This window comes from Pelmatolapia mariae, linkage group LG5, assembly GCF_036321145.2.
Source record: "Pelmatolapia mariae isolate MD_Pm_ZW linkage group LG5, Pm_UMD_F_2, whole genome shotgun sequence".
In the NCBI taxonomy this organism is placed as follows: domain Eukaryota; kingdom Metazoa; phylum Chordata; class Actinopteri; order Cichliformes; family Cichlidae; genus Pelmatolapia; species Pelmatolapia mariae.
In genome coordinates, this window is record NC_086231.1 from 3520555 (window position 1) to 3532594 (window position 12040).

The following is a 12040-nucleotide window of genomic DNA, read 5'->3' on the forward strand; positions in this document are numbered from 1 at the left end:
AAGTTTGAAGCCTTTTGATTAAAATGTCAAGATCAATAGTAGCAATGAAATCAGAAAGGACTAAGACTAAAACTCACTGTTTCAGTTTTTGCTAGTTTGATAAGAATGTGAGGAGGTGCTGGCAAAGATATTTCCTCTAATATTAAAAACTGGAAGAAAGTTGGAAATTTGTTTCATTAAGCTGTGAAAATAGTTTTGGTTTCTTGTCTTTTTGTGTTGATTGAATCATTTATGAATAAATGAGAATAGAAAAGCAGAATTACACTTATTAATCAACTGGAAGATATAAGATTTACTGGCTAATATTATTTTATTGGTGTAACAATGAAGCGCATTTTATATATTTTAAACTCAATGTGTAGTTTATTTTTTAAAAACATTTTTATGGTTTCTCTTCTAACAGTTAGCACGGGGCATGTGGAGAAACCTCTGTTGTGAAGAATTCTGTAGAAAAATTGAGCATACTACTCACTTGACCTATTACTTATAATGAACATAATAACCACTTTTTTACAGTCGGTTTATTTTTTTCCCTGAGCAGAAGAACTTTTGGATCCCAAAATAGGCTTTTGGTTAGATTGTAAAATAATGAGCTTCTACGTGAAGCTACTCCAGGTGTGCCTATCAAAAAAAGGAAAAAAGAAAAAAAACACTGCATGCATGTGCCAACCTGCAGTGCATAAGCACCTGTACACACAACCTTAAGTCTTTGAAGGACCTCCAGGAAACCCACATATAAAGTCTGATGTCATGTTACAGTAGGGATCTAATTGCATAATAAACTCAGGTAGGCACAGCATCGCTTGCAGTTTGTTAGTGTATAAATGAATTACTAAAATACTTTAATGCAGTTATGATGCTTTAAAATCTTTTAGCTGTACTGTGACTTTGACTGTTTTTAGACATAACTGATATGCACTACATGAAAAAATATATTAGGGTGAAATAGTAACAGGTGTGAGATATGCTGCCAAATTAATATCATTTGTGTATTTTCTAAATAAATGCCTGATTGTTGTTTTCTGTTGCAGGACATGCACTTATTTAAGTCCCAGGAAAAACGTCTGAGTTTGCTTGAGGAACCTTTCATTCATTAAAGATGGTTAATAATCAAACAGCTTTGCTGGTTACATGTGACATTTAAAATGATTTAAAGTTTAAAAGACTGAACATCTAATTTTCGTACTTTTGCAGACGTAAGTATATATTGTATGATGTTAATCATGAAAAGTATTTGTTATAGCAGACAGACAGATTGTCCTTTTTGTCCTACAGGTTTGCTGCTTGATCAAATTGTATTCGTTTTTAATTGTAGATGGCAGTGCTGTGATTTTTATCTTTCTAGTCTGGATCCTCAGCCTTGGGTGAGTACTTTTTTTCTGTTTATTTTTAAAAAGGAAAAAGTTCACAGTTTCTTCTTCTAACAAATTTTATTATAGGTAACTAAAGCTAAATTAAAAATGTTAAATAATAACATAGCAAGACATCATTTGAACTTTAAAACTCTTGAATGATACTTTGCACCTTAATTTTTTTTGACAAAAAACCTGAAATTTTTCTTTATTGGAAGCAAACTAGATTTATTTTTGAGTCATTAACACGATATATTTAAAAACATGTTTTTCAGCTTTTAAGAGATGAGCACTTCGTATATCAATGAGACTGTGGTTGAAAACTATCGAGATGCTTTCACCAAAGCTTTGTTCAAGAACGTGATTGTTGTGGTTCTCTGCATCTCCATTAACTACATCAATGTAGCACTTATTCAAACTTTCTGCAAACACCAGGTATGACATTTCTTTAATCACATGGAATAAAAAAGGCGGGAAATAAGGAAATATGAAATTACCTTTGCAGCATAGCCAAGAAAACTTCCCATATAAATTTAACTCAGCTGTATAAAAACAATGTGTGCAACAATTTTGTTTCTGAGGAAGTTACTGGATTGGTTTGTGTGTTTGTTTACCATTTTTTATCAGAGTTATTCCAAACGATATGGCTGATGTGTAATACAGCAGGTCTTAGTTCCATTTTTCATTCATTTTTTAAATGTAAGTACGAATTACTTCTACTTTTCTTTTGTGTGATTTTCTTCCCATTCTTTAGATTTTCTACATGAATCCACGCTACATCCTGTTTTTCCACCTGGTACTTAACGATATGATCCAAGTAACGCTGACTGTCATACTGTTTGTCACCAGCTACATCTTCTTCCAGATAAATGTCTCTGTCTGTTGTGTGCTCATCCTGCTTGCTCTTTTTGCCACTGAAAACACGCCTCTGAATCTGGCTTGCATGGCAGTGGAGTGCTACATTGCCATCTGCATCCCTCTTCGACACGTCCAAATCTGCACGGTCAAAAGGACGTTAATGTTGATTGGGTTAATTTGGATGACCAGCATGCTGTCTGTTCTTCCTGATCTCTTCATCACCTTGGCCATAGAACCACTGGATTTCTATCATTCTCGTGTGTTTTGCCTCAGAGAAACAGTCTTTCGAAATCCCCACATCATCAAGAAGAGAGATATCACCTATATAGTCTATCTGGTTATTGTCTGGTTTATTATCTTTTTTACGTACTTCAAAGTCCTGTTCACTGCAAAAACAGCAAGCCAAGATGCTACAAAGGCCAGAAATACAATTATTCTCCATGGTTTTCAGGTGTTGTTGTGTATGTCAATATATGCTGAACCCCTACTGAAACAGGCCCTGCAGCAGTGGTTTCCTAAAAATTATTCAGATTCCCTTTTTGCTTGTTATATTATTTTCCAGATCCTGCCACGAGCAATTAGTCCAATAGTCTATGGAGTAAGAGACAAAACTTACAGGAAGAACCTGAAAAGATATCTGTTGTGTAAAATGAGTCCCTAAGAAATATGGAGTCATGGAGGCAGATTTTTTTTAACACATTTTATTTCACTAATGACATGTAGTGTTCAGGACTTGGCATTCATATCAATACTTTTCTGGAACTTTAAATCTAATAAAGATTAACGTATACTCCATATTTTGAAGTATCAACATTAACCTATTAGATTTTTCAACATATTGTGTGTTACACATTAAGGCCACCATTTGCAATTTGTATTTTCTTTTTTTTGTCACGACTTCCACTTCCATCCACAAGCCATTATTTAAAAATGTAGATGAAATAAAACAAAACAAAAAAAATTCTGTCAGACAAAAACCAGTTGATATTAAATGTTTTTAGACTGATTTTTGATTGCTGTTTATCTACATGGAGCCAAAGCCTACACAAATGGTTGCCCAGTAGAGCAGTTAAAAATGTAAACTAGAAAGTTTGTAGAAACAAAGATCTAGTCATTAAGCCCTTTCACTGTTGGAGTCACGGTAAACGTCACACATACACACTAAACCCAGTGTGACCTTTACCATCAAGGCCTAATGAGGGCCTGATGGTAATTATTTGACTTGCTATCAATGCACCAAGGACTGCTGAAAATGTCAGTATGTCCCAAAAGCCATTGCTCTGCAAAGTTGAACCAAGTCAAACATACAAAAAGTTTACTCAAGCAAATGCAAATAAACATGATGCTGGGTGTTACAGTCAGTTACAGAAGTCAGAATTATTCTTTCTTAACACTAAAAAAGGACAGAAGAAGAAAAATGGTCCTGAGTCAAGTGGGTCAGTGGTGGTTGGTGAGAATCAAAGGTTAAAGTCATAAATCCACAAGAAAGATATTTTTTGAGAATTAATTTTTAAGACAGAAAAATTCAAGAGAAAAATTCAAATTTATGAGCTTTTAAATTTATGAAGGGAAAAATTTGTATGTTGTCTAAAAGACTGGATAAACTTCAGGACACCGATGCAACTGATAAAACTGGGAATGCCAGTAGCAGATGTTGTTGGTCAGCTTGTTAATAACAGAAAAAGGTCTAGAGTTTTGTAACAGGTCTTTGAGGGAATCCAGTAGAACATGCATTCTTCCTAACTGCCAGCAGGAGGCGAGGCCTCTGATCCACAAACACGTCATTCTACTTGGTTGGCCATCTTACATGCTGTTGGCTATCACTGTGGTATTATACTACTTCCTCTTCCTGCTACAGCACACAGGGCTGTTTAATTAAAAACCTTTAGATAATGACTTTTTTCATAGTTTAATATTGAAATGCTTTATCCAAAGCACAGTCTCTGCTGAATCACCTTCTAATTATATTCACAATATTCTTTTATTTTGTTTTTAGGGATTTGCTAGCTTAAGTGAGCTCATAGCCGAGCCATTAGCAGCATGGCTTCTTCACCTGTCCCTCCTTCATTTTCCTACTCAGTGTGTAAGATGTTTAGTTACTCTTCTGCCTCCTTGGTGGCTCCACACCCTGAAGAATCGCATTACTAGCCAGGCACCTGCTGTCAGTGAAGAACAAGGTAGCTTAGCCGCTGTTAACTCTCCCCCAGTAAATTGTCCCAAGCAGCCACGAAAACATGCGAACTAAATAGCAGCTTCCAGTACACCACCAACCCATTCACATTTAAAATAGATTTTCTCCACTCTGTGACACACCTGCCAAGGAACAAACTCTGCTTATTGGAAATTCTGTTTTGAGAAACGTGATGTTAGAGACATGAGCAACCATAGTTAATTGTCTTCCAAGGGCCAAAGCAGGCGACATCGAAAGAAACCTGAAACTGCGGGATAAGAATAAACGTAAATTTGGTCAAATAAAATTTGTGTTTGCAGTAATGACACCTAATTACCTTAATCAGAGGTCACTAAAATTAAAATTGAATCAGGGTGAAACACATTAAGCCATATGTTCTCCTTAAAGTACTGACTGTCTGAGGATGATGCTGATATCATAGATAATTTGGAAACTTTTTGGGAAGAACCTGGTCTTGTTAGGAGAGACGAGATTTATCTCACCTTGGACCTCGCAGCTCTCATTTTTAGAAACCTGGCCAAATTTATTTACATTTATCTGAAGAATTGCTGTTAGGAATCTAAGCCAGGTTTAAGTTGCTTTACTTTTTCAGCAGAGTCGCTCCCTGATAGCTTGTAGTGTGCATTGCCATATTTTGTCTGATAGTATCTCTTGACACTGAATTCCTTGTGCACGGCAATGATCCCTTGGCAAATTAGGCAAACACCAGTTTCATTGTTTCATTTTCAATAAAAAAGTATTACATTTTCCATATCTCCTGGATGCACCAGCCTTCAGTATCAGCTTTTTTTTGTTACAGCTGCCATGGCAGAAATTAGCCACAGTTGGTTGCAACCAATAAATTTATGAAATATTTATACAATCCAGATCAGATGGTGCTGCCACTCTAGGTGGAAAGAGGAATTACACTTTATTAATTCTTTTTGTGGTGGCGGACAACAAATAATTCATTTTAAGGTAGAAGCGAGGGTGCATATAATTAGCCTCTGTGCTGGACGTTCAACATACCTGCTCTAGGTAGTATTATAAGAAGGCATAGCATACATTTTTATTACTATACTATTGATGATACAGAGCTTTATCTAATTTCCTGCTTAAAAAAATCAGATAGAACTAAAGTTACTGTACTCTGCCCTAAAAATCTTAGAAACATTATGTCTAACCAGCTAGCTTCTGTGGATGGCATTACCTTGGCCTCCATTAAAACTGTATCTTCAAGGAATCTTCAGTTGATCTAAAATTCAAGTGAACTGACAGGGACTATATGGGCTTCTGATGGCCAACTGTACCCTCATACACACAATAATAACATGGACTGAACCACCACTCACAACCACCAGCACTTTATATATCCTCTGTAGGAATTAGCCACATATCTCACTGATCTAAACTGCACTACTGTATAATTCAGTACAATAATAATTATAGTCCTACAACTGTTTACACCTGTTTATAACTTATATAGTTCATATTTCTGTATAATTTCATATTTCTGTATAGTTTTTATATTTATATCCTGTTCATAGCCTGTACATAGCTCGTACACTCACTACAGCCTGTACATACTTATAGTTATAGCATATTCATAACATACCTTCATACCGTGTACATTGTAATATACCCATAATACACCCATATTTTGTACCCTCATACCCATAATAGACCCATTTTTGTAATATATCTATATATCTATTTTATTGCTAATATATATGTTGTAATATATCTATATTATTGCTAAGTACTTTCTGGATGGATGCAAACTGCATTTCGTTGCCTTGTACTTGTGACATGTGCAATGACAATAAACTTTAATTCTATTCGATTCTCTTCACTGACTCCCTGTTAAATCCAGAATTGAATTTAAAATTATTTGCTCTGCCTCCCATTCTACTTTGAAATACTTTATGAACCACAGGCAATAGTACTATAAGGTCTTTATGAGGCTTCCTGTGATCCCGTGAACATTTTCTCTTCTCTCAGCTTTTTTTACTTACTGTATTTATACACCATTCTGCATTTAATCTGTTTCATAGTGGAAAGAGAATCGAATGGAATTGAAAAAGATGGTTACTTGTAAAGATGTTTATGGAAAAATCTTCATCCTGCTCACTTGACTCATCACCTTAGTATCCCTGATGAGTCTCAGGCCTGCATTACGTAGGCATCTGAACAAATAAATGTGTATCCTTGAAGGACCTCACATCAAACTGCATATAAAATCTGATGTCATGCTGGTGTAGTGATATAAATACATAAACTCAGGTAGGCACAACATGGCTTGGAATTTTTAAGTATACAAATTAATTATTGAAGTACTTCAGTGCAATTATGATGTTTCAGTAGCTTGTAACTGTAGCCTGACTGTGACTATATTCAGACGTAGCTGACATGTTAGCCAGTGTTGAATGTCTACTACGTAACTATAGACAGAAATATGAAATACTACACCTTTTATTGGTGTATTTTCTTGATAAAATCTTAATATGATTCTTTTTTTTCTGTTGCAGGACAAATGATAATTTTGTGAGGCTTTAATCCACAATTCCAGGAAACAGTTTTGAGTCTGCTGGATGAACAAAACATTCATTAAAAAATTCTTAATAACAAAACATCTTTAATGTGTAAAGAATCTTAAACATCACATCAGCAATTATGACAATTAAAAAACTGAACATCTCATTCAATGGCTAATCTTGTCACAAAAAATTGGCATTAAATATGATGTTAGTTATGCAAACATTTTCTTTAAAGAGGAATTTTTTTTAAATATTTTTCCTCTTCATGTTAGCTGCAAACACCTTTAAATCTAGATGAGTACAAAGATTTTTATCTTTCAAATTGATGTCTGGATCCTAAGCCCTGGGTGAGTGTTTTTTCTTTTTTTCAGTTAGTCTGGTAAAGAAATACAAATTCAAGTTTTTGCGCTCCTAACCTCGGTTATTAAATGTAAGAAAACTAAATTGAAAAAATGTGAATGATAAGGTACATTCTAAGAACTAAACTCACTGAAATTAAAGTAAAATAAAAGACAAGTATGCAGCATATTTACGTTAAAAACGTCTCACTGTTGGTTTGTTTTAATGGCATCTAATAGTAAAAAACATCAAAATTGCCATCTTTTTAAATGGATAACTATTAATAGGGATAATTTATTTTAGATTTTTAACAAATAATATATTTGTCAATCGTGTTTCTCTTATGTTAGTTTTTCAGCATTCAAGAGATGAGCACGTCATCTACCAATCAGACCGTGGCCATAAACTATCGAGACGCTTTAACCAATTTTGTGCCAAAGAACGTGATTGTTGTGGTTCTCTGCATCTCCATCAACTACATCAATGTAGCACTGATTCAAACATTTTCCAAAAACCGGGTATGACATTTCTCTAATCATTTGCAATAAACAACATAGTGATGAAAGAAATATGATGAAATTACTTTTGCATATATAGCTGAGAAGACTTACTAAAATAAATACATTTATTTAACTTAGCATCATGGTAACAATGTATAAAACAAATTTTGTATTCTTTTGGAGGATGTTCTCAGGTTGGATTTGTTTGTGTGTTTGTTAGTAGGATTAGTCAAAAATGATTGCTGTATTTGAGTGTTTGAATGCTTGTCCCAGCTTATGAGTGATGAACTTTAAAATCAAGCCAGATTTTTCTTTTTAAGGATTCTTGAGCATTGCATTCCTCAACTTATTTAGGATATGTCCACATTAAGCAGCATCCACTCCATCACCAGATTTTCTTCTTCTTTTTTATTTGGGGGTGAAATTTAGCTTGGAGGATGTTAAGTACGTCGCCTTGTTCCTTTGCCTGTTTCTCAGAAAATATATAAATCCAGGAACAATTCACAGTGATCTTAGACATTTAAAACACACATTTAGTTTTGGCTTTCTGGTATCTTCTTTCACAATATTATTGAACAAATGTGATATACTGCAGGTCTTTGGACCAGTATTCATTCATTACCCTTTAGAGATTAATTACTGCTACTTTACTTATTTTTTCTTTGTTGTTTTTCACTTTTCTCCGCATTCTTTAGATCTTTTACATGAATCCACGCTACATCCTGTTTTTCCACCTGGTACTCAACGATATGATCCAAGTAACACTGAGCACCATACTGTTTGTCACCAGCTACATCTTCTTCCAGATAAATGTCTCTGTCTGTTGTGTGCTCACCCTGCTTGCTGTTTTAGTCACTGAAAACACCCCTCTGAATCTGGCTTGCATGGCAGTGGAGTGCTACATTGCCATCTGCATCCCTCTTCGTCACGTCCAAATCTGCACGGTCAAAAGGACGTTAATGTTGATTGGTTTAATTTGGATGACCAGCATGCTGTCTGTTCTTCCTGATCTCTTCATCACCTTGGCCATAGAACCACTGGATTTCTTTAATTCTCGTGTGTTTTGCCTCAGAGAAACAGTCTTTCGAAATCCCCACATCATCAAGAAGAGAGATATCACCTATATAGTTTATCTGGTTATTGTCTGGTTTATTATCTTTTTTACGTACTTCAAAATCCTGTTCACTGCAAAAACAGCAAGCCAAGATGCTACAAAGGCCAGAAATACAATTATTCTCCATGGTTTTCAGGTGTTGTTGTGTATGTCATTGTATGCTGAACCCCTTCTGAAACAGGCCCTACTGCAGTGGTTTCCTCAATATTATTCAAATTCCCTTTTTGCTTGTTATATTATTTTCCAGATCCTGCCACGAGCAATTAGTCCAATAGTCTATGGAGTAAGAGACAAAACTTACAGGAAGTATCTGAAAAAATATCTGTTGTGTAAAATGCGCTTCTAGGAATTATATTCCTAATCTTTACACAGAGGGAAATATTTGTTTACTTTAAGAATTATTATCATTATTTAACTAATGACATGTAATATCCAGAGCTTCGTATATATATCAATACTTTTTGAGATCCTTAAATTATGAATCTAATAAAGATTAATGTATACTCATATTACAAAAGGTTGATTATGTTCATCTGGATGTAACGTTTTCACTGGGAGAAACATTTCGTTACTCATCCAAGTGACTTCTTCATTCCCAGCTGACTGCAGGTTTCCTCAAACTTATAAACAGTACCTTGCGCAATGACTGACACTGAATGAACAATGGGCTGTGAGGTCAGTTCCTTGGTCATTAATATGCAAATTGTCATGACTAATAGTCACTGATCAATGACCAATGGTCTTTGACCAGTGGTTGTTGAGACTGAAGAAATCACATGGCTGAGTGACAAAACATCTCTCCCACTGAAAACGCTATGTCTGCCACGGACTGTGATGGCGGACTGTGAAGTTGTGGGAAACTTGGACTCAAACGCAGAACTCTGATGCAGATGAACAGTGAGTTTTATTTAAAGTGAACAGTGAAACAACAACTGTCAGAGTCCTTGAAGCACAGGTGAGGTTGTGGCAGCAATCTTCCATTCCAGCGTATTGATCAACCAAAGACCCAGACAGAGTTTTAATCCATTTGAAAGCCCGCCTTTTAGCCTTGTCCACCCTACTTTAAAAACTAGTTTTATTTGTTGTTATCTATCACAGGGCTGTGCAGAGACATTTAAAGGGGCGGGTGCTCAAAGTTAAAAAGGGGCACATTGAACCAGGCTGAATAACAACAACACACATTCATCAAGAATCTAATATGGGCAACAAGGCAAAGCAAATAGTGATAGTGCTGGAAGGCAGGGCTGTGTTGATCTGAGACTGTAGATATTAAAAAGTCCATAGGAGAGATGGTAGCTGATTAAACAAGTATCATGAGATAATAACAAAATGCAAAGATTGGTGACAGCGCTTGGAACCATAAGGCAACAAAAAACTGTGAGAAATAATTTAGGCTCTGCCTGTGATTCACTCTTTGCTTCTCTTCTTCCTTCCATCACATCATTTCATCTATCACTCTCCACTTGCTGTCTATCTGAGAATAAGGCACAACTTGCTATTGCAATAAACTATAATTTAATTATCCACACCTAACAACTCTTGCACTTAATCTATAATAAAATGATGACAGAAAAATGGTATAGCACTGCCTTTAGTAGCCTCACACAGCTCCTACTGTTTCCTCCTCATGTCCTTACCAGGCATGTCTGGACAATGTTATATCATGAGTAATATTTTTTTTTTAAAAATCCATCTAAATAAAGCACACACAGTGACATTTTAGACCTTCTTCAGAATACTGTATATACTATGGGCATCACGGTGCTGATCCAGAATCCTTACATTATTATTTATTACTAGAGCTACAATAATAAAGCAATGAGGAGGGGGAAGTAATAAATATGAAATAATGTATATATGATGATTCCATTTGTTTCACTATCCACTCTGTGCAGGGGGAAAGCTTATTACATTTTTAAACTGTAGAGATACAATAATTTTACTGCTGTAAAATCCAAATTGTCTTATTTAAAATATAAATCTAATATAATCTGCTTCTTAATGTATGTTCTTTAAAATACAGCATGTTTTTTAATATATTATAATTATAATAATGCATAATTATGTGGACATGCATATTAGATCGTACGTGCCTGATCTATCATCCACCTTGGCCTTAGTCAGAGTTCCTGTCTGATTTAGGACTCAGTTTAAATAAAAAATTATACCAGGTGTTTTTACCATCCATGGATGTTGAAAATGACAGCCTCAACACAGCATTTATTGGACATAATTTATCTGAATTTTAGCAACGGGACCATACCTTCATACACACCAATTGCGGATTTCTGTCTATATATCTCCAGAACCACAAGTTGTTCAATCTCATTTTCTTACCCCACCCTCCTTCGCTTTGCCAATTCATTCACTTCTTCTTAGTTCATGGAGATACGCCCAACCAGCAAGCTGTCACCAGTCCCCTCTAAGACCTTCCCAGAACCGCAGCCTCAGTTTATGCTCAAGCTACTAAAAATGCTGGGAAACCTAATATGAGGATGTGGTCCCAGCTAATTAATCTATAAATAGACTCAACTGGATTCTATCAAAATGTATAAGAACACACCCACCACTTTAATCACACTCTAGATCTTGTTCTGAAATATAGCAAAGAAACTAAACATTTAACAGTATTCCCTGAAAACTGTCTTTTGTCTGAGCATTTCCTAATAACATTTACATGTACAATAACAGATTACTCAGCAGTGGCAAATAGGTTTCATCACTGTAGACATCTTTCTGAAAGGCTACGTCCACACGTACACGGGTATTTTTGAAAACAGAGTTTTTCCGTTTTTGTTTTTTAAAAACATCCCGTCCATACGTAAAAGCCAAAAACGAAGGAAAACGCTGCTAGGAACATGCCAAAGCAGCAGGTGGCGATATATTCCTAACCATGTAGAAATGTTGGCCAATCAGAAGTCTAGAAGCCTGGGTGGGAAAGAGTAAACAAAGATGGCGCATAGAAGCAGAACTGAGTCCTATGTGTGGAGGGACAGTAACTGTGTGTGTATATGTAAGCATTTAAACACTGGGGGACTCCTGGGGGACTCTTCAACTGGTGGGGGAGGTTGTCATATCTTGCAGGACCTTTCCTCTCCTCAGGAATTCTCTCTGCAGGAGGGGGAGATATAGGAGAGGTGGAGGAAGATCTCAGCCTGGGCGTCTATTGT

At 35.6% G+C, this 12040-nt stretch overlaps 2 protein-coding genes across 2 annotated transcripts; both read left to right on the forward strand.

The window, feature by feature from the left end:
- Positions 1 to 1667: 1667 nt before the first annotated feature.
- LOC134626888 (odorant receptor 131-2-like) lies at positions 1668 to 2871 on the forward strand. Its single transcript, XM_063472782.1, has 2 exons — positions 1668 to 1787; positions 2107 to 2871. The coding sequence occupies exon 2, from the start codon at positions 2116 to 2118 to the stop codon at positions 2869 to 2871; it is 756 nt and encodes a 251-aa protein (XP_063328852.1). The 5' UTR covers positions 1668 to 1787; positions 2107 to 2115.
- A 4783-nt stretch (positions 2872 to 7654) lies between these two features.
- LOC134627543 (odorant receptor 131-2-like) lies at positions 7655 to 9216 on the forward strand. Its single transcript, XM_063473734.1, has 2 exons — positions 7655 to 7774; positions 8452 to 9216. The coding sequence occupies exon 2, from the start codon at positions 8461 to 8463 to the stop codon at positions 9214 to 9216; it is 756 nt and encodes a 251-aa protein (XP_063329804.1). The 5' UTR covers positions 7655 to 7774; positions 8452 to 8460.
- Positions 9217 to 12040: the final 2824 nt, after the last annotated feature.

Excerpts from the sequence above, each read along its gene's own strand:
- LOC134626888 (XM_063472782.1), top strand. The coding sequence starts at position 2,116 with ATGAATCCACGCTACATCCTGTTTTTCCACCTGGTACTTAACGATATG.
- LOC134627543 (XM_063473734.1), top strand. The coding sequence starts at position 8,461 with ATGAATCCACGCTACATCCTGTTTTTCCACCTGGTACTCAACGATATG.